The sequence below is a fragment of the Leuciscus leuciscus genome (assembly GCF_965113295.1).
Source record: "Leuciscus leuciscus genome assembly, chromosome: 22".
Classification (NCBI taxonomy): Eukaryota; Metazoa; Chordata; class Actinopteri; order Cypriniformes; family Leuciscidae; genus Leuciscus; species Leuciscus leuciscus.
In genome coordinates this window covers 15,608,966-15,636,238 of record NC_138746.1, presented here as the reverse complement: position 1 = coordinate 15,636,238, position 27,273 = coordinate 15,608,966, and the positions used below count along the sequence as shown (strand labels likewise).

The window sequence follows — 27,273 nt, the reverse complement described above, 5'->3', positions numbered from 1 at the left end:
GAAGGATCATGTGACACTGAGGATTGGCTGCTGAAACGTACTCGGTTACTAACGTAACCTCGGTTCTCTCTAGAAGAGGGAACGAGTACTGAGTAAGATATCTTACGCTAGGGGAAAATCCTTTTTCCGCGAGATATTGAAGCCAAAAATTATCCTTAATTTTGTAATAATGCAAAACGCGTTGCAGCAGCAATGCAGACATAGGCGAGACAGCTCGCGCGCCTATTGGCTGCTCTGCGGCAACTGCAGCAGCCTATCGAGCGAGGCCTGGCGTGACGTCAGACCCAATCAGGGCACTTCGCGCCCGCTGCGTCACGTCCCGCCGAAATGGGCGTGGTCTAGGCCTATAAATATCGCTCGCAGGCAGCTATTATCTGGTTTTTCATCATCGAAGCAACCAGAGCGTGTGCATGCACGGCAAGATACGCAGTACTCGTTCCCTCTTCTAGAGAGAACCGAGGTTACGTTAGTAACCGAGTACGTTCTCTTACGAGAGGTCTCTCGTACTGCGTAAGATATCTTACGCTAGGGGACCCAGTGTAAAACGCCGTGCGTGCTGAGATCTGACACCAAAGACCCAAGGGCGAAAGCCCGGGGTACATATAGTGCACAAACACTCAGTGAACTCACAGAGAGTCCGGGAAGAAGGAGGGGTGCAGCCTCACTTTTCCACATAAAGTAGCGTCGAAGGGACGCAAATTTCATCATACAGACAGGGCGGGGTACGGCCTGAACAGATGGGGAAAAAATTTGGGTCTTACACAGTTTGCCCAGCTTTAAACTGTCGAAAATTGAGCTGTGCTCAGTAAACGCAGCATTCTGAGCTGAACGCATCAGGTCAGATAATACTGGTAGTCTAGACCGACAGCAGCCTGGCCTGCAGGGCGGGAACCTCTAGGTTATAAAACCTTATAAATGTAGACGGGGAGGCCCAGCCTGCCGCCATACAAATATCTTGCAAGGCAATCCCACTCGACCAAGCCCACGAAGAGGCCATGCCTCTTGTGGAATGCGCTCTGACACCCAAAGGGCACTGCATGCCCTTGGAGGCGTATGCCAGCGCTATAGCATCAACTATCCATCTGGATAGGCTCTGTTTCGACGCGGCTAGTCCCTTAGAACGTCCGCTAAACGAAACAAAGAGCTGTTCCGTCTGTCTGAAAACAGACGAGCGAGACACATAAGCTCGTAATGCCCTGACTGGGCAAAGGAGGCTCGCGTCTCTTTCCTCATCAGGGACCGGTAGGGCTGACAGAGAGATAATCTGCGCCCTAAACGGTGTGTTGAGGGATTTTGGAACATAACCGTGCTTAGGTTTGAGTATAACTTTTGAGTCATTGGGCCCAAACTCCATGCACGCCGCGCTCACAGAGAGCGCGTGCAGATCCCCTATGCGCTTCACCGAAGCGAGAGCCAGCAAAAACACCGTTTTGAAAGACAGGTGTTTCAAATCGATTGACTGTAAAGGCTCAAATGGCGCACCTTTCATGGCTTCCAGAACCGTAGAAAGGTCCCATACGGGGACTGAGGGAGGTCTGGGAGGATTCAGTCTCTTAGCTCCTTTAAGGAAGCGGATGACTAAATCGTTCCTTCCTATTGACTGACCAAGCGTTGTTTCTGAGAACGCTGCTATAGCCGCCACATAAACTTTGAGCGTGGAGGGGGCCCTGCCCCCATCCAACAGCTCTTGTAGGAAGGAAAGCACCTCCGTCACATCACAATTTGTGGGTGACACACCACGGGCTGTGCACCAGCCCGAAAACACTGACCATTTCGAAGAATAGAGTCGTCTTGTAGACGGAGCTCTAGCCTGCGTGATCGTGTTTAATACTCCTTTAGGGAGTCCAACATGTACCCGTTGATGGCCCAGACATGAAGGGACCATAGATCCGGGTGAGGATGCCAGATCGAGCCGCGGGCCTGTGAGAGGAGATCTCTCCTCACTGGTACTGGCCACGGGGCAGTACTTGCTAACTGCATCACGGCTGGGAACCAAGGTTGGTTTTTCCAGAACGGTGCTACCAGCAGTACTGAGCATCCTTCTTCCCTGATCCGTTCTATCACCTGAGGCAGGAGAGAGACGGGGGGAAAAGCATAGAGCGGGCGGCGGGGCCACACATGGGCCAGCGCGCTCCTGCTCTTGGAGAAAAATTCTTGACAGTGGGCGTTTTCTTGAGACGCAAACAGGTCCACTTCCGCTCTGCCGAATTTCTTCCACAGCAGTTGGACTGTCTGTGGGTGTAGGGACCATTCGCCTGCCGGAACATTGTTCCTGGACAGTCTGTCTGGTCCTATATTCATGATCCCTGGCACGTGCGCTGCTCTGAGCGAGCGCAGGTTGCACTGAGCCCATACCAGGAGGCGTTCTGCCAGCCTGTACAGTTTCTCGGATCTGATGCCGCCCTGGCGATTTATGTAGGATACCACAGACATGTTGTCCGAGCGGACCAAGACGTGGTGACCTTTTATTTGGGGACAAAAACGCGTCAGCGCGTTGTCTACTGCCAGCATTTCGAGGCAGTTTATGTGCAGGAGCTTCTCCCGTTCTGACCACTGGCCGAAGAACGGTCTGCCCTCGAGCAGCGCTCCCCATCCCGAGGTGGACGCGTCCGTGGACACCACTTTCACCCTCGAGGAAGTCCCCAGGCTTACACCTGATTGGTACCAGTCGTTCGCTTTCCAGGGTTTCAGAGCTGTAACGCATTTCTGATTGACCCTGAGGCGAAGCAAACCGGGTGCCCACGCTTTGCGTGGGACTCGCGCTTTCAGCCAAAACTGCAGCGGGCGCATGCGGAGCAGACCCAGCTGGAGTACTGACGATGCTGAGGCCATGAGACCTAGCATCTTCTGAAATCTTTTGAGCGGGACAGACGCGCCGCAGCGAAAAGAGTTCGCTGTGCGTCGAATGTCTACCGCGCGCTGTTGTGATAGTCGCGCTATCATGGATAGTGAGTCCAGTTCTGTGCCCAGGAAAGATATTTTCTGACTGGGTGACAGGGAGCTCTTCGCCCAATTGACACTCAGACCCAAATCCTCGAGGTGATCGAGTAAAATGGTCGTGTGTTCTATGAGCACTGCGCGAGATTGCGCTAGAATCAGCCAATCGTCCAAATAATTCAGCACTCGCATGCCTCTCATTCTGAGGGGTGCGAGCGCCGCGTCCATGCACTTCGTACATGTACGGGGTGCTAGGGACAAACCGAACGGCAGGACTGTGTACTGATATGCCTGGCCCTCGAAGGCGAATCTCAAAAATCGCCTGTGACGTGACGCTATCTGTATTTGAAAATACGCGTCTTTCAGATCTATTGACACAAACCAATCTCCTTGGCGAATCTGCACAAGGATTTGCCTGGTCGTGAGCATCCTGAACTGTCGCTTCACAAGCACTTTGTTCAGTTGCCTTAGATCTAGTATGGGTCTGAGACCCCCGTCTTTTTTCGGTACCAGGAAGTATCTGCTGTATAGCCCTCCTTCGCTCTGATCTTGAGAGAGGGGTTCTATGGCCCCTTTTCTCAATAGTTTCGTCACTTCGGCTCGAAGTAGATGTGCTACTTCTGTTTTTACCGTGGTCTCGACGCGCGCCACATAGCGGCGAGGGCGTCGGCGAAACTGCAGCGAATAGCCTCTTTTTATAATGTTCAGCACCCACTTCGAAACCCCGGGCAGCTTTGCCCATGCGTCTGCATGGATAGCTAGGGGTCGAATACGAAGCGCGCTCCGCTCGCTCAGCGATGGAGAAGCTTCTCTGTGCTGTAACACAAGCGTGTCGCTCGTGACATTTGAGGCATGGGGCGCGCTGATGACAGCGGGCAGATTGCCCGCGCTCGACTCCTCTTCGGTGGTTAACCGCGAGGGGGAGGGCTGGGCGGTTCCCGTGGGAACTGTCATGTCTATGTGTGGATGTGGGCGCGGGACAGCGGGCACATTTATCACACCGAAAACATCGTTCGCTTGCGTGAAGCGAGTGCACGTTGGTTTCGTTTTTACAGAAACCGTGAGACATGCATAACGTGGTGTTAGTGGGCACTGGGTAGTGGGCACATTCACCATGTTTGAAGCGCAACCGACCTGAGTCGGTTTTATGTGCGCGAGCCCTGTGTGACAGGCTGTGCTTATGTGTAGGGATGGGCACTGGGCAGTGGGCATTCTTACTACACACGAAACACCATCGGCCGTGGCCGGGACACCAGAAAATACGCTCTTTTGGGGATTTATCTGGGTAGCCGTGAAAACGGCATTTGTGTGCAGGCAAGCGGGTGACAGAACCGACTTGTTGGCTGCAGAAAACACTGGAACAGTCACATTTTCTGGAACTGGACAAGCGAATAGCTTTGGTGTGAGTCCGGCCGCAGCGGGACTGGAACACCGTCGTTTTCCTAGCTGTGCTAGGACGACTTCGGGGCCTCGGGCTTCACCGTAACCTTAGGTCGCGGGCCGCGTCCTGCGGGGCGGCGACCGGATGAGCGGGAGCGCGGTCTCGCGCTTCTGGCCTGGCGGCGCTGTGAAGTGGAGGCGGTGGACGGTGGCTGTGGCTGTGAGCTCTGAGCAGACGGTTTCGCACGGCCTGCTGCAGAGCTGGAGCGCTTCGGGAGGAAGTGCTTCATAGCCTGAGACGCTTTCTGTACCTCTGCGAATCTCTCCGCGAAATCTTTGACGGAGGATCCGAAGAGGCCTGCGGCGGAAAGCGGGGCGTCGAGGAACGCGGTGCGCTCAGACTCGGCCATTTCCGAGAGCGTCAGCCATAGATGTCTCTCAGACACGGTGAGAGAAGCCATAGTCCGTCCAATGGCTTGCGCTGCGGACTTAGTAGCACGAAGGGCGAGGTCCGTGGCACTCCTTAAGTCCGGCACGCAGATCGCGTCAGGTCCTTCCTCATCCAGCTTACGGAGGAGATCGGCCTGGAAGATCTGGAGCGTTGCCATGGTATGCAACGCTGACGCAGCTTGCCCGGCGGCGGAGAAAGCGCGGTGGAGCAAGCTCGACGTCGTGCGGCAAGCTTTAGAGGGTAGGGCCGGCTTAGCGCGCCGTCCAGCGGCGGCGACACACACACACAGAAATACAGTGTAATAAAGAGTAGGATATAAGCGCCGGAAAGCGCAGCAGGAAGGCAGGAAGGCGGCGCGGCCAGCGACTTCAGTGACTCGTCCCGCTGAAGGTGCTCTCTCTCGACGGCGCGGCTCCTAATCCAGCTCCAGCGATGCGTGTGCTTCGCTTGAAGGATGAAAAATCAGATAATAGCTGCCTGCGAGCGATATTTATAGGCCTAGACCACGCCCATTTCGGCGGGACGTGACGCAGCGGGCGCGAAGTGCCCTGATTGGGTCTGACGTCATGCCAGGCCTCGCTCGATAGGCTGCTGCAGTTGCCGCAGAGCAGCCAATAGGCGCGCGAGCTGTCTCGCCTATGTCTGCATTGCTGCTGCAACGCGTTTTGCATTATTACAAAATTAAGGATAATTTTTGGCTTCAATATCTCGCGGAAAAAGGATTTTCCCCTAGCGTAAGATATCTTACGCAGTACGAGAGACCTCTCGTAAGAGAACTTCAGATTTGTCATCACAGGGATACACAACATTTTAACAGTAACTATTTGTTACGTCAAGCTCTCAGGGACAAGAGAATGCAGGATCCAAGTGCAGAGAAAATTTGATAGAATAATACCAAATAAACAAATCACCCAAATACAAGAAAATCCAGATAACCATGGAGCAGAACTGAGAGTCAGCAACAACATCCTACAAAGGAAAAGACCAGACAAAGAACACAGGAAACACAAGGGCTTATATAGGGAAACATTAACAAGATAAGACACAGCTGAATGTTATCACAACACTCAAGAGCACAGGCAAAGGACTCTGGGAAATGAAGTTAGCAATAAAAAAATCCCCAAATCAGTGAAGAGGAGATCAAGAGCACTCCAGCGGGTGGATGTAACAATATTACTGTTTTCATCCCTTTCATGCATGAATTATGATAACCTCAGTCAGAATTTTTTTCTTATGAGTTTTTATTGCTCTTAGGGCATGACAATTTTGAAATGGAAAAATTTCAATTTTCAAATTCATGAAAAACATTCATGAAATGTTATTTTATTTTACACATATTTTTCAAAGAGATTTTCAGCATGCGTTTATGGTTTAAACTGAAGAGATACTGTATTAAACAATACAGTAATAACACAGCAATATTGTGTGTATTTAACAAACCAATCAATCCAATTATATAAAATCATGTGAAAACTATAAAATATACAAAAAATGTAAATGTGAAATATTGCAAAGGCAATTGAACTTCATACAAGTTAACCTTCGCGTATCTTTGATATCAGAACATGATATCAACATGAGAAGACGTGATTCCATCAGAGATCTCTACAGCCTGTCAAGGTACAACTGTGGAAACCCAACTCAGATGCTCCCTCCAGTGTACCAGAGTATGCCAATTTACCCTTATTAGCTGATAATTCTGATTATGTTCAAGATGAACAAATTTCTAACATAGTTCTCCTCTGAGAAAACCTAGGTGTTTTCAATCTGAAATCTGAAATGAGTGTTACGAGTAAAGTAATGTATTAAGTAACATGCATTACATAATCAGATTACTTTTTGATCTAACAAATTATTCATTACAAGTAATGTGCATTACGTAATCAGATTACTTTTTGAAGTTACGAGTAACGCATTAGTAACATGCATTACGTAATCAGATTACTTTTTGATGTTACGAGTAAAGTAATGCATTACAAGTAATGTGCATTATGTAATCAGATTACTTTTTGATGTAATGTGTAAAGTAATGCATTACAAGTCGCATACATTATGTAATCACATTACTTTTTTGATGTTAATGAAAATTACATTCAAATAACACAAATATATTTATTTACAGTAAAAAAAAAAGTATATTTCAAAAACAACAGTCACAGTAATAGTATGAATTGTAGCTGAAATATAGCCATTGATGCATGAGGTCCACTAGATGATTAATCAGAATTTTCTCCCAATCTAAAATCAATACTTTAGCAAACAATAATTTAACTGTGATATGATTCATTAGATTACTTTTACCTATAGAGTCTCATAGGATAGAAGGAATTGGTGGATTTTCCGGAGCAACTGGCATTTCTGACTGGCCATTGGCCATCTTGGTTTGGAGGGGGGAAAATAGACACACAACGGCTTGCTACTTGATGGCAATGTATAGGATGATGCACCAGGGTCCAATGTAGTAGTTGATGTGCAACAATGCCATAAAAACCCATGCAAATGCAAGAAAATACTTTTTGAATAGCTGTCCACTGTAGTGACCTCTATACATGAAGGGATGGCTTTAATCAAATAAATGCAGCCTTAGTGAGCAAAAGAGACATATATATATATATAAAAAATAAAATAAAAACGTAAAATGTTTTACAGGACCCAAGATTTGAGTGTACAGTAAACCACAAAAAGTTATTATACAGGATTAATGCTGCACAAGCATAGCATTATAATGCACTTAAAAAGATAACAACTATAAATATAAAATAAGTTATTTTATAACTTCAAAATAAAAACTATAACTTTTCATCCAAATCCAAAAACATTAATGTGTCCAAAAATCCCTCATTAACAAATAGACACAAAAAAACTTTGATATTCAACATAATGCAATGTCATAGATCACAATTTTCCAAATAGGGCCTACACAAAATTAGATTAACTAAATCTCAAAAAAGGTGATATTCAGACGAAATGACAAAATTAAAAAATAGCGTTGCCATTGATTAAAACATATGAGATGTTGTGTCATCTATGGTCAGGGGAAAACAAATTTAAGGGGGGCATCTTACACCGACTTACCCTATGTATCGATTTTTTACACGTTGCAACGATACATCGTAAATCGTTAATCTTTTGGTCGATGTATCGATCCATATTGATGTATTGTTACAACTTAAACCCCTAACTGCGAGCACATCATCTTCTTCCTCATCATCATCTCGTGCTGATCTCTGGGCAGAAGGGGGTGTGTTCTCATCAGAGCGCTGGAAATCCCCCCATTAGTCACATAAAAGCGACCAGAACGGCAGCTTCACATCATATTAAAGCTCGATCCTGTGCCGAAAGAGGACTTTTAACTATGTAGGCACGGAGGACAGTGTTTAAATGGGCAATCTGACGGGCAGCTGGAGATATAAGGAGCCGAGCACAGTGGAGGAATGCGACTCGACGTGGGAAACGGACTCGGAGAGCGACGAGCATCAGCCGGGAGGAGAGGAGGAGGACAGCGGCATCTCCGAGTCTGTGAGCCCGGCGGATGCCGTCAGAGGAGCCGCACAGCTGGATCACGGACCACCGCAGGTGCCTCATCATTCACGAGCACTAAAAGATAACAAAAGAAATAGGATAACCACGGAAAACGGTCATCAGTCGCATCTGTAGGAATTGCAAGCGTATGACACTGTGGAGTAGCCTAGCCTAATAATTGGTTTGTCAACCTATTACCATTAACATATAATTATTCTAAATGTAGACATGTGCTGCCGTAAATAACACAACGCTACTCTTAAAATTGTACATTTTGAGTAAAATATTGGCTAAATTCCGAACAGATGTATATCCAAAGTAGTTGAGTTGTGATGGACTCTATCTATGTCGTGTCATTATTGTCCCGGTAGGACACATGCTACCACTTAATTTTAGTAATCGGACGTTGTAACATTGGTAATTATGCTAATATTAACAAAATTAAAGAACATTATATTTTAATAATAACAATTTAAAATTGTCCCACAAATTTGACCTATATTTGAAGAACCAGTTATGACCTTTTACTTTTGGCCTTTCAGCATTTTGGTCTCTATATTTATGCCTATTTAATTTTGTCAAATGTTTTAATCACATTTGACCAAAACATTTTTCAGATTTAGTTCCTCATACATACTTTCCTCTATCATGGGGTACTGTGCGACCCCTTGTAATTTTCTCCTAAAAAAACTTGGTCACCATGAAATCAAAATGCATAATTCTTATTTTATGCAATATTGCAGTATTTGTTATGATTTTTCTGTGCACAACATTAATTGAATAGTTTTTTAAATTCATGTGCCTTGATCATATCTTTACTCAAAATAACTTCCCCTCCCTTTTGCACCCACAAAGCTCGTTTCACTTGTATACACAGTAGGTCACAATAGTGTAGTAGTAGTAGTAGAAGAAAATAGAAAAATAATGCAGATGTATTATTATACATGAGATAATATAAAATGGCAAAATGATTGAAATTAACCAGAAACAGGGAAGAAGTTGTGTCACAGAGTTAACTTTTCTTAGAATGGTTAAAAGTGGGAGGGTGGGTAAAATCTTTGCCCTTGTTAGAAGTCATTTGTTTTAAAATGGCTCATGTTCTCTCAAGATTTCTGGATTTTAAGGCCACTGAGACTGTGACCTGTTCAATGTGACCTATTTCCTCAAGGTAAATTTGCTCTCTTGAATTTCCTGTCAGCAGAAGAAGGAAATTGGATTTTTATTCATTTGAAACTAAGATTTTGATAACAGCTTATCACACACACCGTAATAGTTTTTTTTTTAAAACCCTGCATCAAAGACCATTATTTAAAGCATTTATGTAAGTGAATATAATGTTATTAATTAATAAGCTTCACAGGCATTTCAGTATGTCATTGGTCCCAACAAGCAAACAGCTTCATGTTGTGTGTAGAGTGCAAGCCTTCTGTGCTGTGCTTTCACTCAACCGTAAAGATGTTCAGTGTTTGAACATTACAAGAGGCTGAGAGCTAAAAATGGTCATGAATTAGTTAGAAAAAAGTACATACAGTAGTCTACAAAATGGAGCTCCTCTCTCCCGTCTAGAAGCATTTGCATCCCAGTGGGGAAGAGCAGTGACAATGTAGCTCAGATGCTGATGAGTGAAGTCATTCATACTCTCTTTCACTGCCTATGTAACCATTCCATTCCTCTCGCTCTCTTCCTCTCACACAGTTTGGTGACATAATGGAGTCTTCCACTAGGATGAAGAGGAGCTTTTATGCCGCAAAGGACTTGTACAAGTATCGCCACAGTTATCCGGTAAAGAATTACATCTACTCTCTTTAGATTTCTCATGCAGAGCTCGGAGGCTGATCATCTTTGAATATGAACGTTTCCAGTAAATATTGCCGTATGGTCAGAAGAAAAAATAGTTGAGACTAGATGTACAATTGTTTTTGTTTTTTTGCTCTCTCACTCTCTCTGTATCTTTTTGTCCTGTTTTTATTCTGGGATTTTGTTGCTCAGAACTACAAGGAGCCTCGTCAGCCGAATGAATATCGCAATCTGAGATTCTATCTGAATAAGATCCCACTGGTGCCAGACGGTGAGTGTGTGTTTGCTTATATGTTTTAATGAAAGAAGCATAGGACTGTACAGTGGGATCTGGACTGAAAAGCAGGCCATCACTTACACTATATTGCCAAAAGTTTTGGGACGTCTGCCTTTACATGCACAATGCACATGAACTTTAATGATATTCCATTCTTAATCTGTAGGGTTTAATATTGAGTTGGCCCACCCTTTGCAGCTAAAACAGCTTCAACTCTTCTGGGAAGGCTTTCCACAGGGTTTAGGAGTGTGTTTATGGGAATTTTTGACCATTCTTCTAGAAGCGCATTTGTGAGGTCAGGCACTGATGTTGGACGCCTTGCATTGCACTTGGCGATGTAAGGCTTGGATGCAGCGGTTCGGCCATAGAAACCCATTCCATGATGCTCTTTACGCACTGTTCTTGAGCTAATCTGAAGGCTACACGAAGTTTGGAGGTCTGGAGGTCTGTAGCTATTGACAGAAAGTTGGCGACTTCTGCCTCAGCATGCGCTGACCCCGCTCTGTGATTTTTACGTGGCCTACCACTTCGTGGCTGAGTTGCTGTTGTTCCCAATTGCTTCCACTTTGTTATAATACCACTAACAGTTGACCGTGGAATATTTAGTAGTGAGGAAATTTCACGATTGGACTTATTGCACAGGTGGCAACCTATCACGGTACCACACTTGAATTCACTGAGCTCCTGAGAGCGGCCCCCTCTTTCACAAATGCTTGTAGAAGCAGTCTGCGTGTCTAGGTGCTTGATTTTATACAACTGTGGCCATATAAGTTATTGGAACACCTGAATTCAATGATTTGAAGGGGTGTCCCAATACTTTTGGCAATATACTGGTATGTCTCTTACAATTCCTTCATATGTGTGCATTTAACTTCATCCACTGAATGTGTCAGGAGTGATATGCTCTAAATGTGCACTGCATTATACCATAGTGGAGGGATTTTCTTTTCACAAGAGCAAGTCTGTTTCCAGTATTCTTTAATAATGAACTAATATTATTGCTATCCTTTCCATGACAGCATTGTATGGTGTTCAAAATGTTTGCCAAACAAATTTGCTTTATTGTTTTTAAATCACCATTATATTAAAGGAACTTCCTCTCTGGAAGTCCCTTGATTCTCATAATTAGACTGTGAGACCTTAATTGTTACTTGGGGAAATTTTGTTCACAGTAATAACAAGCAGCCACTTCAGGAAAAGAAGCATTGGTGGAAATAATGATCTAGGCTGGTAATTCAGCAAGATTCAAACCATGGTTCACACAAACGATCCTTGATCCAGAGAGTTTACCCATGATTATTATAACACTTCAAGGAATAGTTCAGCCAGAACTAATTCAATGACTCATAAGTCATTATTTATTTGTTCCAAATTTGTGTGCTGCTATTTTTTTCTGTGTAATACTAATGAAAGTTTTAAAAAGAAATTTAAGAATGTACATAATCCACTTTTTACAGTACCTACAGATGTCTGTTATGAGATTGAATCATTATTTTGAGTAATTCCTTATCAATTAATTGGTTTATGTGATTCACAAAACCATTCTGAATCATTTGTTCAGCTCAAAGACAGATCTTGCTGGATTGGCTGATTAATGAAAACAGTTTAAATTGAAAAAAATAATAAAACATTTTATACTTTAATACTGCTGTATTGGATCTTCTTAGCCCTGATCAATATGACCTGGCATTATTTAGAGAAAAGTGTATCCTTCTGTTTTCTGGATCCATGGTTTTGAACAACATGAGGTCTGGGTGAGTAAATAGTGACTGAATTAAACATTTTGGTTGAACTATTGCATTAGCCTCCATGTTGCACTGGACATGTTCTGAAAATTGCTGTGGATTAAATGTGTCGGTCTAAAAAGAGATTTTGCTAAAGGCAAAAAGTGTTGTCAGTCCCACCTACAATATTTTACCTGGCAACACAAGAATATTACAGTACACAAATACATGAACATACATACTGCAAGAACATTTTTACCTAGACAAACATAAAGCAGTTTTTACAACTGAATACACATGCCAGCTGGTGTGAAGGAAGAACATGGGTTCTGGAGTGCTTCATTAGCTGAATGTTTTCCCTGCGGGCCACTTTAGGCAGGCAGACAGTGAAGACATCTCAGAGGAGCCATTTATTGGTTATTGTGGGCATGTTTGAGAATTAACTGAATCTGTTGTGCAAGCATTTAATGGCAGCAACTGCTTCACTGCTGTTTGTGTAGGACACACACGCACACACACACAACATGCCGTTCTCTGTGTCCCCCAGAGATTTCAGTGTTTCCATGTCACAGATGACCTACACCTCTATTTACACTCTGAAACAACACACAGTCCTGTGTGTCTTCTTAAAGTGATAGTTCACCCAAAAAGGAAAATTCTGTCATAATTTTCTCACCCTCATGTCATAAAAATCAAAGCTGATATATGCTTTGACTTCCTTTATTTCTGTGGAACATTAAAAGAAGATATGTTGATATGTCAAAAGGTTTTTTTCTCCATAAAATGGTCACCAACATTCTTCAAAATACCTTCTTTTGTGTTCCACAGAAGAAAGAAAGTCAAGCAGGTTTGGAACAAATGGTGAGTAAATTATGACAGAATTTTCTCATTAGCATGTTAATGTGTTCATTAGAGAATAAGTGATGTCTGACATGAGAATTAATCATTTTTCACAACGGTCATGAAATAGATCTGAATGATTTTATCACAAATTTCACTTATTTGTACAACTTAAATGATCATGGTTCCAGTAATTCTCAAGTTAAGAGCTTGTTGGAAGAGAAGACAAATCAATAACGACTTAAATTTTGGTATGCTCATTGTAAAAACTCTTATACTACAGAAAATATATTTTATGGCGCTTTTGCATTCTTTTTGAGACTGTCTGCATGAAAAAGAATTACCAGGACATTATTCACAGTTTGACCTTTGATTTTCAATTGAAGAAATAAAGTCATAGGCATTAGAAAAAATCTTGACAGAATTGTAATTTTTGGGTGAACAGTCTCTTTTAAGATTTAAGAGACTAATTCTGAGCTTGGCCCGTTGTGATGATTTATTATTTTTCTGTTTATCCCCCCAGGTATTTATATTGAAGAAATCCTCACTAAATGGAGGGGAGACTACGAAAAACTAGAGCACAATCATACATACATTCAGTGGTAAGACATTTCATCAATATTCAATCAATATTCAATATTCAATCATCAATATTGCTTGACGAGCAATAAAGTGCATAGTCAGTAATTGCTTAATAAGGCTTAATGACTTATTATTAGACTTCACAAATTGTTATTGGCCAGACACTTATTATTAAATTAGTATTATTGCTTGTTGAAAGAACAGAGAAAGTTAAATGCTAATATGCATGAGGGATTTTTGGAGAGGGGATTAGATATGTTTTTCAACTTCATCTTCTTTAGATGCAAATCCTGTAGATCAAGGCAAAAGCAAACGAAAGCATGAAAGTAGACAAAGGCAGTGATAAAGACAAAATCAGCACAATTGTGGTATCTGCAGGTCAAGGGGTCAGTAACATCCTCTTTGGCGACAAAGGATGGCCTTAGGACTACATTGGATAAAAAGTTTCTTTAATGTTTAACGTTGCTTAAATATTCATGGACCGCTTTGGCTGACATCATCTCTTTAGTAACTGAAGAAGCTTTGGGGAATGTCTATGACTTGAGGGCATTTTTTGATTAAATGGTCCATTTTCCTAACATTGAAGAGGCAAACGATAAAGGTTTAATCTTAATGGCAGAAGAAAAGTGCAACCCACATTATAGGAAATAATGTATGTAAGCTTTTCTAAGAATTTGAGATTAAATCAAGCATGATTAATTTAACATCTTGCAAGCACTTTAGTGAAACAGCATCCAGCTGCTTGGGTGCATCATAGCTTTGGATATATTGAGACATGAAAATGCATATTTCATATTTGTCTTTTAAAGCTGTTGGTATCAGAGAAATACCCAACATCTCTTTTGGATTTCGATGATGATTATATAATTGAGGAAAAAGAGGAAATTAATCTTATTCAATCTGCAGTTTGTGCATAAGATAAGGTCTTATGTGTGAATTGTTGAAGGACAATACGTGCCTGCATTCGCCTTATGCTTCTGTTGGCCAAACAATACAAATTGCTTTCTTTTGGCCTTATCAGATCTTTAAAGAAAGCTGTTCAGTTTGCAAGAGACTTTTCAACATGACTAATATAATTTTTTTAATCAATATGGGCTTAAAAATGTATTTTTTTGCTAAGTAATGATTTAATGATATAATGATATAATAATGATTAGTTACCACAAGCATGTTCTTGATCAACTGCTGATATTAGCAACATTTTCAAAGCACACAGCAGGTTCAGTATTCACACTTGAGGTATAAATGTGTGTAATGGATTTATGTATCTCAATAAAGTTAAAGCTGCAGTCCATAACTTTTTTAAATTATTAACTATAACTTTAACTTTTTTTAAACTTTTAAAAAATTATTCAAAATACATTTTTGAGCAAGTACATAACCAGCCAAACTATCTTCCAAACTATCTGCGTGCCTTAGCTGGATTCAAAACGGTAAACTTGTAATAATGTTTTTAATCCCAGTGGCGCTGGTGGATTTCCGCGGGAAATTCGAGCATGTCTTTGCGTCATTACGTCACATCTGTCCACATTTGAAGGTGTCTCGGCTAGTAGGCTATGTTGCGTGTGAGGATGTTGGAGGTGGAGATTTGTTGCCTTTTCTCACAGCACTTGATATAATTAAACTTATTAATTTGATGGCGGATCCAGAAAGGTTGAAACGACAATCATCAGTGACAACAGTGGCTACAGAAAAAAAGAGACTGCAACCGGCCCATGCGAAAACAAGGATAAATATTGGAAGGGCATTAAATGTAGTCACGCAATGCTGATGTTGTTATCATTAACAATTTGAGAACAAAGTATAATTTGCACGGTTTGACGTGATATGATAAGCGATCGTTAGATTTATCAGCGTGATTTACTGCAATGCTTTTTTTCCCTTAGTTGGTCAGAACAAAAGTGGATGCTACTTGCTTGTTCAGATGACATTTTCCGGTGAAAATTCTTATGTTGGTCATACTTCCAAAAAGTGGAATCGGACAGTATCCACACCGGTGCGGTGACTGACAGCCGGACATTCTCCTCAAAACATTGGATTCATGCCGAGGCACAACCCATGAAAAGTTGATAATTCCGCGAATAACTGCAATTGCAGATTTCGAACAAAGAGGAAAAACTATGGACTGCAGCTTTAATCACAGACCTTATTCTAATCAGTAAAAAAACTGCTAAAATTAGCCTTTAAAGGTGAACTAAGTAACTTTTTTTACCTTAACTGAACAGCATCGGAGTCATTGGAATGGTTATATTACTTATTTCGGGTTGAATGGTGGTCGTTTCGCACCCCCCTGGTGCCCGTGAGCTGAAAATACGCACTTGCAACTTTGAGCCGGCGGGCCGCCGGCCGCCGCGTCAGGAAGTCTCGCGTGATATCAGGTCTCGCGATGTAAACAATTGCTTTACGGCCAAAAGAAATCTGCTAAAATGCTGTCATTATTGCGCTCCCTCACGCTGTCCGAACCCAAATGAAGAAGACGTTTTAAAGAATGTCCTGTCTGCTTTGATTTCGTTGATCTATAGCCTCTGGTGTCTGAGAATCACCAACGAGTTTTTACAACAGTGTTGTCAAATATCTATTCCGAAGCTGTGGGGGGAGCTCTAGAGAGAAACCTGCGAGCAAAAAGCGAGAATACAGCGAAGAAGTCCCGAAGCTACTGAGTGCTGCTTTAAATTGACGTCATGTCATTTGCTTTTTTGTTTAATGCCTTAGTCATCCTATTTCATCCTCTAATTCCTATATATTCTTATAAATAAATATTATACAATACCTATGACACTAATGAAGAAACATGTAAACAGTAATGAATTAGAATCTGCTCACAAGGTGATTTTCAGCTAACTTTGAAGGCCGTATGAAGGTTGAACAGTGGTTCTACAGTACGTCATGTGCTCTTGTAAAGCTCTCAGCTGGGTGTCGTTACTTCTCACACACTCTCATAGCTGAAGCTCCTGTTTGTTCTTGTCTGTGCTGTGAGGGTGAGGAAGAGGGGGAGGACATGATGCCCCGAGCCCGCGTGAAATAACAACACGGTTCTAAAATCAGGCTTCGCGCATATGCTGCCAATCGTACCTCGGCACTCCCTCCTGCCGAGGAAAAAGTGATTAGCTTCTCTCATTCTCCCCTACTAATCTTTTCACACTCTGTATGCTTGCAGGGCTATTTGCATAATATCAATTAGCGAATGTAAAAACACGTAAACGGTGAGTGATTGTAAGCAGACAGGTTGCTAGCATTTTGCCTTAAGTAAATAAAGATGAGATGACAGTGAAAGCAGAGTTGCCAATTCCACTTATTATATGCATATTTGGCCTTGTTTTTTTAAGAAGTCGCTTATAGATTTGGGTAATCGTGGGTAGGCACTTTTTTTGTAAATAATATCTTATCAGATAGACAAGGAAAATAAGTTGGATTGTTTATGTGTTTTATGAGTTTTGAGGACAATAAAATCACCATTTTCCAGGGAAGGGACTTCATTTAGGACTTTTCTGGATGGGGCTAGAAAATGATCTTCTGACATTTTTGACCGAAAAAACTTTTACGTTTTGTTTTTTAAGAATTTTTTACTTGATCGGAATGGTACAAAACTTGGTAAACATCATTTGGGAAGGTTAAATAGTCCTGAAAAAATTGTCAGACTTGTGCTCCTTGCGGTCAAAAATGACCGCATTGGAAATGAATGGGAGACAAATTTCATCTAGTGAAAACTTTTGGTACTGCTGCCAAACAAAATCGTACTGAATTTGAAAGCGAATTTTTTTTAGATATCAATCTCAAATTTTGAACACAATTTGTTTAGATTTATGGCTTTGATTTTCTTGCAGTTTTAGAGTAAAATGTGTTTTTGAAAATATGTATTTCATATAAAAAAATTAAAAAGTATTTTTGTGCATTTTTAATAACAATAAACGTAAAATTCTGTTACTTTTTTTTTTTTACTCTGCCAAGTGTCGTCTTTGAAAAGAGATCAAACTTAAGTCTGTGCTCTACAGCATTCAAGATTTACAACAGTTTAAGTTTTGAAATTGAATTTTCAGGTCTATGCTCAAAAAGTGAATAAATGGATTTTAAATACAGTGTAAATATAATTTAGTATCATAAAATCCCCTAAAAATACAAAATATGAAATAAAAAAACATTATCGAACTAAAATATATTAGGCCTACATTAATTTCATTGAGAAAAAAGAATTTTGGTCATTTTTGACCGACACGTGAAGTGCAACAGAGGGTTAAAGAATAAAAACGATCTATCTTTTTGACAGAACATAATAGAAAACATGAACTAAATCCCTTAAAAATGGTTCCCTGTGCAGACTGCGTGATGTGTCATCCGTCCTTCGGATGAGACGTTTAACCGAGGTCCTGACTCTCTGTGGTCATTACAAATCCCAGGATTTCCTTCTGAAAAAAGAGTAGGGGTTTAACCCAAGCATCCTGGCCAAATTTTCCCATTGGCCTCTGTACATCTGTAAGCTGGTGTGTGTTGGGCGTTCTGGTGCAATATGGCTGCCGTCGCATCATCCTGGTGGATGCTGCACACTGGTGATGGTTGAGGAGATTCACCCCTTCTATGTACCCAGAAAAGCGCTATATAAATGTAACATATTATTATTATTATGTGCGTATGCCCCACCAACCAAAATCAGGGGTCGCTTATTTTGGGCTTGTTTTTTCAGGCCAGGTCACTTTTTCTCTAGCAAAATTTGGCAACGCTAAGCGAAAGCTTACCTGCCATAGCAAGCATCCGGCCAGGACTTCATTGCTTTAGAGAGAGAAAAGAAACAAGGGAATGTTGTAGATGAAGAGAAGAAGGGAAAAGAAAGATGTGCCGAGGTTTGCGGGTTGTCCTTCGCTAGTGGCCAGCAAGATGTAGGATCAATCTGCTGACTGAGACAAATTTACCCTTTATTGAATTTGTGTGTTTGTGTGTGTGTGTGTGTGTGTGTGTGTGTGTGTGTCCTTTTTCTTTTTCTCTTTCTTTTTCCTTGATATGAGTTTGTCAATGGTCGGTGCCAATACTGATATCTAGGGAACTTTGTATGGTTGATATACAGCTAATATATGATGTAGGCTAATACAATGAAATTCGAGCAAATGACTATATTCCTGTAGTTCAAACAGTAGAGCATAGCACTAGCAACGTCAAGGTCATGGGTTCAATTCCCAGGGTAAAATGTACACCTTCAATGAAATGTAAGTCTCTATGGATAAATGCATACAGTATATATTTAATATATTTCTTTTACTTACTCGAAATTAATCAAAATGTTTCCTATAAAACCAAAAATGTTTACAGATGTTTATTGTCCAATGTTGTCAGTTGTTTCTGTAATTGATAAGTGAAGTTCACAACGTAATTTCGAGAGGAGTGAACCCATCTAATCTTTCAATTACTGTAACTGCTGGACCATATAAGCAGCCGCACCTTGCTCTGGCATCAGCTGTTTTTGCATCCCTCCACCTCCCCAACTCCACCAATATAATTTAGGCATCTTGCTACCATACTCATCATCCAAGCATTAGTAGTCCCACTGGGGGCTGTATCTAAGCTCGAGTTGAAGCTGCTTCCCCGAGCCCCTCCACTGCGGACAGCAAGCCAAATACGCTTAACCTTATTAGCTTAAAGATTATATGGGCAAAGGAACTCGTGAAATAATGATTAATTCTGAGGTAGATCCTAACCTGTTTCTTGACTGCTGTTACAGGCTCTTCCCACTCAGAGAACAGGGCCTGAATTTTTATGCTCAAGAACTCACTCAGGATGAGATAAAGGTATGTTTCTAAAGTCAAACAACTCCTTTCGAGATCAGTCAAGACATATACTGTACACTCTTAAAAATAAAGGTTCTTCAGTGGTTCTTCGTTTCAAAGAACTTTCTTCTTTGTAATCATTTTTTTGTTGTTGTTGCTGTTCAAACCAGAGAACCATATTGCCAACTCAAGACCTTAAAAAAAGTTATTTTAGATATAGTTTAAGATATTAAATTGTAAGTACTTTAAAGTTCTGGTACATAGAATAAACAACTAGAGAATAAAATGTTTTTTATATATATATATATAATCCTTTGGTTCTAATTGGAACCTTTATTTTTAATAGTGTGTTATCATCTAGTCAAAGGTGTCAGAACATCTAAAAATAGGTTTCAGGCAGTGGCACGTTGTGGTTTAGTGTCATCCTGCCTCTTTTTGTATTTGCCCTTAAATAACCTGCTACAGTCATTGTGCAGATCACCTTTTACAGAGTGACTTTTTGATGTCAACAGGAATTCCAAAGCACTCGAGAAGCCAAGAGACGCTTCCTCCTAGCATATACGATCATGTTGGATTTCTTTGGAATCAAACTTCTGGATAAAAATGGGAATGTGGCTCGGGCCCCAAACTGGCAGGATCGCTTCCAGCACCTGAATGAGTGAGTTGTCTTTTCGGTTTGCTGTTTTTAAGTCCTTTTTACTCTATAATTCCTTACCTCTGATATTTACTGTATGTTCTACTCCACTTGCACCAGTTCTCTTTACATTCCCTAATCTTAGTCTCCTGTCTCCTGCCATATTTAGCGTGCTTCAGTCCAGGGAGTTAGCATCCTTAGTCTCCAATCCCTGAAACACAATTTTGGTCATGACCCTGACTGTACCGTCATGTGACCATCTCATGCATGGGGCCGAGAAATGGGTCAGGCGCACAGAGGAGGATAAATAGAGAAGAACTGAATAGGATACAAAAACTTTTACATTTAGAGAGATGGTGAATGTGAGCAGGGAAAGAAATGTAGAGACACTTGGAAAGGAGAGTTGAAAATGAGTTTGATGAACGCATGATAAGGAGGGAGCGAAAGAAAATCCGCAGTGCAGCGCGCTGAGTGGTAGACATAGATGACTGTGCGTATCTGTCTGTGTGTCATTGCCCCAGGACTGTGCCATAGAGGACACATATTACATTACAGAGAGGCACCGCTTGATGAACTTTGTCTGCAGTGTGAATGGGCCCGTACCAAAAGCTATCATTTTGAGAACGCTGAGTTTATTATCTTACACTGGACAAAAATGACTCCTTAATGAGTTTTTATTTTTTTTAAACAATCCATTTCAGATCAATTTACTTGAGAAGCAGCACTGCATAAGATATTTAGGCCTGTTTTCAAGTAATGTAATTTAAATGTAATTGTTTTTGGATATACTGCACTGTCAGATGTTTTAACTTATTTTAATCTTGTTTATACTTCAAACAAGTTAAAAATCTGCCTGTACTTTACAAACTACATGTCAACTAACTTTTATTAGAGTATTAGTAGACTCCCTGCTTAATATCTGCTTACTCTTTATTGTGATGGTCCTCCAACAGACAATCTACTAACTATAAGTAACTTTGCAAGTACATGTCAACTGATTCTAACCCTAACGCTACCAGTCTACTAATACTCTACTAACACTCTAATGAGAGTTAGTAGACATGCTCAGTAGGTGCAATGTTACTTATAGTCAACAGAATGTGTTAAAGGGACCATCAAAATAAAGTGAAACCAAAGTTTACAGTGTAGCCATAGATCAGCCAAAACAACTTAAGTAATGTCAAATAAATGTCAGTATCCCAAAGTTAATTGGTACTGTCCTATTAATTAATTAATTAATTTGTAAAGTTTATATAATGGAGGGTTCTTAATACTTAAAACTAGGTCACATAAGTAAATATTTGGTATATTTTTGTATTAATATGGTATATTTTATTATTTTGTATTGAGCAAGTTATATTGTTAATACAACTAAAGTGTGCCAAGGCGTGCAATATACTATCAAATCAAATCAAATTTTATTTATAAAGCACATTCAAAATCAACCTTGGTTGGCCAAAGTGCTGTACATAAAAGAAAAACAGAAAAGGCAAAAATAGATAGAATTAGATAGAAATAGACTATGGCCTTGGGCACCTTATATACCACCTGTATAATGGTTACTTTATAAAAGCACCCAAGAAAACCCTCCAACAGACAAGCTTTTGTTTTTAGTAAATATGGTCATTTTTATTGCAGAAATAGGGACCATTCACACAGAATGTTTTTGCGGGTTAAAAACGTGAGACGCAGGTCAGCGAAATGGAAAAAAATGATATCTTCTTTTAGCTTGAAGTCCGCATTTTTAGAACATTTTTGCAAAACACTGCAAAAGAAGCAAGACGTGAGAGAAATTGTCTCATTCTCTGTGAACGACCCCTTAATATGCTTGGACCCTTCTCCACTATTCCTGACAAACTCCAATGACCAAAAATAAAATGTCATAAAATGTTTTCTTTTGTCAACAACCAACATTACTTTATTGAAAATGTTGAACAGTGTGTTAAACGTATTTTTTGTTCTATGACCTCTTGTCTTTCCAGGTCACAGCACAACTACTTGCGTATCACTCGCATTCTGAAAAGCCTTGGTGAGCTGGGCTTTGAAAGCTTCAAGCTGCCCTTGGTGCGTTTGCTTTTGGAGGAGGCGCTGGTGGAGGGCACATTACCCAACATGCGTCACAGCGCACTGGAATACTTTGTCTACACACTGCGGCGCCACGCTCAGAGACGTGCCCTGCTTCGCTTCGCCCAGCGCCACTATCACCCGCCCGAGAACTTCATCTGGGGGCCACCCAGGAAGAAACGCATTCCGGCCTCTGGATCCACAGGGACAAGAGTGGGAAAAAACGAGGCAGTGGAGAGGAGTGCGGGCAAAGCCAGGTCACCTAGGGAGGGCAGAAATCATTTTGAGAGGGAGATGGAGGACATGGACAAGAGGAAGAATGGAGAGTGGAAAACAGCAAAAGGGTCCAAGGTTGTTCTGCAGGAGTGCAGGGGGAGGGTAGATCTAGAAGAATATATTGAGACCATTCCTCTGTAAGAATAGAAAGAGAGGGATTCTGGGAATGCTCAAGTAGCCTAAGCTGAGCTTCAAGTTAGGCAAAGGAATGGCACAGCAATATTATTCCATACTATTGCCTTTTAGAGACTTGTTTTGTGAACAACTTGACTGTTTGACTTTTTGAAATACGAAATGTTTTTTCTTAACTCTGAATACTTTTCAAAGTGTTAGCGGATGAATTTCTCTGCTGTAATTCTTACTTGCAGCCCTCTGGAGAGTTCTTAGCACATGTACAAGTGTTAGTATATATATATATAAGTGCTACCTGAGCACATTGTGTGAAATATTGCACTTTTTGTGTATTCAGTCTTCCCCTGTGAGAGAATATTATCTTAATCTACAGGCTTTGAGAATAGGCTTTATTTTCGAATCTTAAGGCCGACTCTCAGACAGACGTGTCTTTTCTGTGTTTAGAGCTTGCTGAAGTTTCTAGTTATGGATACTCGTAGCTCCTTGCAACAGATCATAATAATGTGTAGTCAGTGTGAATATACTTGCAGGAATTTTCAGGTAATTGATCTTCCATGTTTTTATAGGTACGTGTGATACTTTAATCCAGTTTTCTCAAAAACGTCTTGCAATATAAAGTGCCTCTTCTTCCGTTTGTTACAGCATGTGTCGCGCTCTATCATTTTGAGTCTGAAGTAGTGTGCCGTGTGTGGAAAAACGATAGGCTACGCAAAACGAACTTGAATTTTATGTTTTTTGATTAAACAAAGTATCATCTATCAAATTATGTAGATTTTTTATGAAACTTGAAAAGATCAATTCCGTTTTGACGGCATTAAATGAGCGTGGTGTGACAGGTCTCAGGTTTGAGTAATGGGCGTTGCAAAAGGTCTGCATGAACACAGTTTAAATATATTTGCGTAGTTGTCAAAATGAATGTACTGTGAGAGTTTTATAATGGATGCTCGCTGAAGAAGTGTATTTTGGATAAGTATGTGAGGATCGGTGGTGGGCATCGGTGGGCATCAGACTTGTAGTATTGATTCGGAGAGGAAGGGGGACTTGGAGTAAAAAAGGTTGGGAGCCACTGGGTTTGGGGTTATTTTTTTGTTGTAGCAATTCACCTTTTCTGCACGCCCATTACTGCAGCTCTGCAGACCTTTCTCGATCATGGTGTGACAGAGCGCGCGCGTTAACCGATCTTCTATTCCTACTACTAGTTAAAGCACAAAATAAACATAAATGGACTTCCAAAGGTCTATTTAAAAATAAAGTACAACTTACTAAAATGTATCATTTCTCATGTAATCGGTGAAGAAGAGTTTCAACGGCGGAAAGACGTCAATAAAACAGCTTGCGAACATGGTAACGTTACATTTACCTCAGGAAAGCCATTCAGTGGCCATAGCATTAGCTAGCTGGAGAAGTAAAATTATAGTTTATATATGCACTGCACACTATTATAAATAAACTTTATACTTAGCCTGTTATTGTCTAAATTATAAGAATGAACTTACTAATTCTGACAGGAACTTTGGAATCTTTAGACGTCATTTTCTCAAAAACAGGTTTTTATGACAGCCACAAATTAAATGATGACAGTTATCTCAACGGCGGTTTGAAAGATAATGGTAGTGTAATATTATACAGCAAAAACATTGCTTTTTCATTTAGTGCATATAGCCTAACTTAAAACTAATCAAAGTGATGGAGCATATCACATATCGTCTCCTCTGTGTGAGAGTGTATGCTGCCTTTCTCTCATCATTAGTGTTTATGTGTGGACAATCAGGGGCAGGGCTATTGATGGTCACTATCCACATAGAATACAAATAGCCTACATTGATATTAATGGATCAAGTGTACATGTTACTGTATGTGTGTGTTTGTTCCACACTGCTGTTTCAGAGTGTACCTAGAGGTCTAGCCATACCTCCACAGCACAGATGCTTTCAGGAAAGACCCCTTTCTTCCGTAATAGTGGCTGAAGTTCATCTTCCTTTCTTTTTCATTAAACGATGAAGGCTCTCTGTCCTCTTCTTGTTTTTCTCGCAGCCTCTTTCCCTCAGTCAATATTTGGATTGAGCACACTTTTCTGTTTGCAATCTAACCCAGTTCGTACCCTGGGGTTCATTAAACCCCGTCTCTCTGAATGTGTGAGAGTCTCATTCCAAATGGACAGATAACGCTTGAGTCTAAAAGATGCCTTCATCTGATCATTTTTTGAATGCAGAAATGCTTGTGGTATGGCAGTTGGTGAAAAGAAAAAAGACATCTGATGGGGAGATTGAAAGAAGTCAATTTGTTCATAAATGTATTTTTCAGCTTCTACTAAGAAGAAATATGTATTAAATATTTGCTTGCTTATCTCTTAAGTTCACTTGAATTTGTTGATTTTTAGTTGTGAAGTTATAATGCTTTGGAAGCCAGTCTGAAACCAGTTTTTTTAGGAGACAGGCTACTTTTATACAAAAACATTGCCTTTAAGTCAAGCAACGAGACTTCAGTTTCAGACATAGCTAGTGACTGGGAAACAAATAGCCATCTTCTCTTTGTCCATCTTGGTCTAAAAGACTGTTGAATCCACATTTTAGTGTTTCTTGTGCCATAATTGTTGGAAACAGTTTGACTGGCCTAATGTAAGGCACTATAAGTGTTTTAACTGTTGGGAAGTGATCATTTGTTATCAAAGGAAATGTGACGTTTATATTGTGGCCTACTGTATAATAAAGTGCAGATCTTTGACGAATTGTAAGTGTGTGAGCGAGTAAATGTGGCAACTGAATTTTGATGTTTTGCAAACTTGGCACAACTGCTATTATGCATCTGTACATTTAATTCAATTGAATTCAACTGAATTAAACTATGGAGCCAGTTGTCAGAGGAGAAATGAGTATGTTATTATTATGACTTTTCAAATATATATCTATGCACTTTAAGAAGATAAATGCACATATAAAACAGTTCTTTGTGATAAAAAATTGCTGAATAAATAAATCGAACCACAGACTTACCACATTAATTTCATCAACTTTTTTTATTACTCAGCACCTTGGAATACTTCTGATTGGTCAATCACAGCATTATGTGTTAAAATCATTTATAATTAAATATATAGTATATAATATATATTTAAAACTAGAATAATATAATTTGAAATATTTTTATTTATTTATTTGTTAAGGAGCAGTGTAATTAGCAGAGTAAAATACTTGGCTGGCCATAAAATGAACCTCAGGGTGATACGAGACAACTTTTGGGCCCCTATTTGGGTTTGTTTTGCAATTGCAACCAACTAACTGAAGGTCATCGCTTACATATGTCATTTCAAAACAATCTCTCAGCTTAAGATAAAGCAGCCCAGTGTGTTGTGTCTTTGACAGAGGACAAGTTGAATATCACTCTGTCCCCTTCCATAATCCATACCGCTTGGTTGAGAGGATTTTTAAGTCAGGGAACACAGTTAAAACTGTGATAAAATCACAGAAGAGCGGTAGGCCTACCATATGGTCTGTTCAGGCAGCCTGGTCCCGTGTGGGCTTAAGGAGACCATATTTGCTGTAATCAGCTTGAGCCTTGCTGTTGCTTGTCAAACTGTCAGTGTGTTCAGTCAAAGAGTTGTCAGACACAAACCTGGCCCGCCTCTCCTGGTGCGCTCCTGCACATCTTCTCCTGTGGTTTTCTTTGACTACCAATTGGTAGAACATGCTCATGTTCTATCGCAAACAAACAAGTACCATGATTATGCCATGTTTTTAGAGTACCATGGTAATATTGTGAAATATTGTGACTTGTGAGTGTCATATAAATATGGTGGTATGTGTATAGTAATCATTCAGCTATGGTATATGGGTGATCTTTTCAACTACGGACATATATAAAAAACTATTTAAAGTTTGTTGTCGGTAAGATTTTTTTTAATATTTTTTAAATAAATATTTTTCTTTCTTTTTTTGTTCACCAAGGCTGCATTTATTTGATCAAAAATACGGTAAAAACAGCAATATTACTACAATATATATATTTTTTTGTATATATATAAAAAAAATATATATATATATAATTTTTTTTGTTATGCAATTTATTCCTGTGATGGCAAAGCTGAATTTTCAGCAGTTATTCAAATCTCACATGATCCTTCAGAAATCATTCTAATATGCTGATTTCCTGCTCAAGAAACATTTCTTATTAGAATCAATATATCAACACTTGTGCTGCTCAATTTTTTTTTGTGGAAACCGTGACTTTTTTTTTCCAGAATTCTTTGATGAATGAAAAGTTCAAAAGAACAGCATTTATTTAAAATAGAACTCTTTTGTATCATTATAATTTACTGTAACTTTTGATCAATTTAATGCATATTTGCTGGTTACATAATCAAATAAAATATATATACAGTAGGGCTCTGCATCTGCCCTGTAGGGCTCACAAGTGAAATTAACCAAATTTTTGTGTTGTGAGAGGACAATAATTGTAATTTTGGAAATATTTGTTATGCAGTGGCAGGGAAGAGGAGAGTCAAGGATCTAATTGCAGCAAAATAATTTTTTTCAGATAGGATACGAAAACGCAACATCTTAATAAACACGCAAAGGCAATGTATTTAAGTATAATTTAACAGACACAGTCTTAATTTTGTTTGTTTACTGACTCAATATGCATCAGTTAGCAGTTAGTAAAACACTGTTTTACTCCAGTACTGTGGTTGCTGTGGTTTCTCTGTGTTAAATGTGCTGAGTGGAAGGCAGCGTGGCCGTACTGATCAGGAGTGACAGAATGAGGTGGAGGGGTTGTGTGTTGGAGAGTGGATACTTCCCATGACTCACTGCTCTAGTTTGTGTATGTGTGTGTGTGTGTGTGTGTGTGTGTGTGCATGTATCTCTCTTGCTGTGCTGTATAGTCTCATTCAATTAGAAGTTTTAAAG

The 27,273-nt window shown here is 40.4% G+C and overlaps 1 protein-coding gene across 2 annotated transcripts; it reads left to right on the top strand.

Moving 5' to 3' along the window:
* Window positions 1–5,542: 5,542 nt before the first annotated feature.
* On the top strand, window positions 5,543–26,892 carry ogfrl1 (opioid growth factor receptor-like 1). Of its 2 annotated transcripts, XM_082153855.1 has the most exons (8): window positions 5,543–8,344; window positions 9,986–10,072; window positions 10,280–10,358; window positions 12,917–12,949; window positions 13,452–13,530; window positions 19,218–19,284; window positions 19,776–19,921; window positions 21,880–26,892. In XM_082153855.1, exons 1-8 carry the CDS (start codon window positions 8,150–8,152, stop codon window positions 22,376–22,378), a joined length of 1,185 nt encoding a protein of 394 aa, XP_082009981.1. In that variant the 5' UTR covers window positions 5,543–8,149; the 3' UTR covers window positions 22,379–26,892. The 2 variants fall into 2 exon arrangements, with proteins under 2 accessions (XP_082009981.1, XP_082009982.1); XM_082153856.1 differs by lacking the exon at window positions 12,917–12,949 and having other exon boundaries at window positions 5,555–8,344; window positions 21,880–25,370.
* Window positions 26,893–27,273: the final 381 nt, after the last annotated feature.

Coding starts and splice junctions, on each gene's coding strand:
- ogfrl1 (XM_082153855.1), top strand. CDS start 8,150: ATGGGCAATCTGACGGGCAGCTGGAGATATAAGGAGCCGAGCACAGTG. Junction 10,359..12,916: donor GATCCCACTGGTGCCAGACG/GTGAGTGTGTGT, acceptor TGTGTTCCACAG/AAGAAAGAAAGTCAAGCAGG. Junction 12,950..13,451: donor AAGCAGGTTTGGAACAAATG/GTGAGTAAATTA, acceptor TTATCCCCCCAG/GTATTTATATTGAAGAAATC.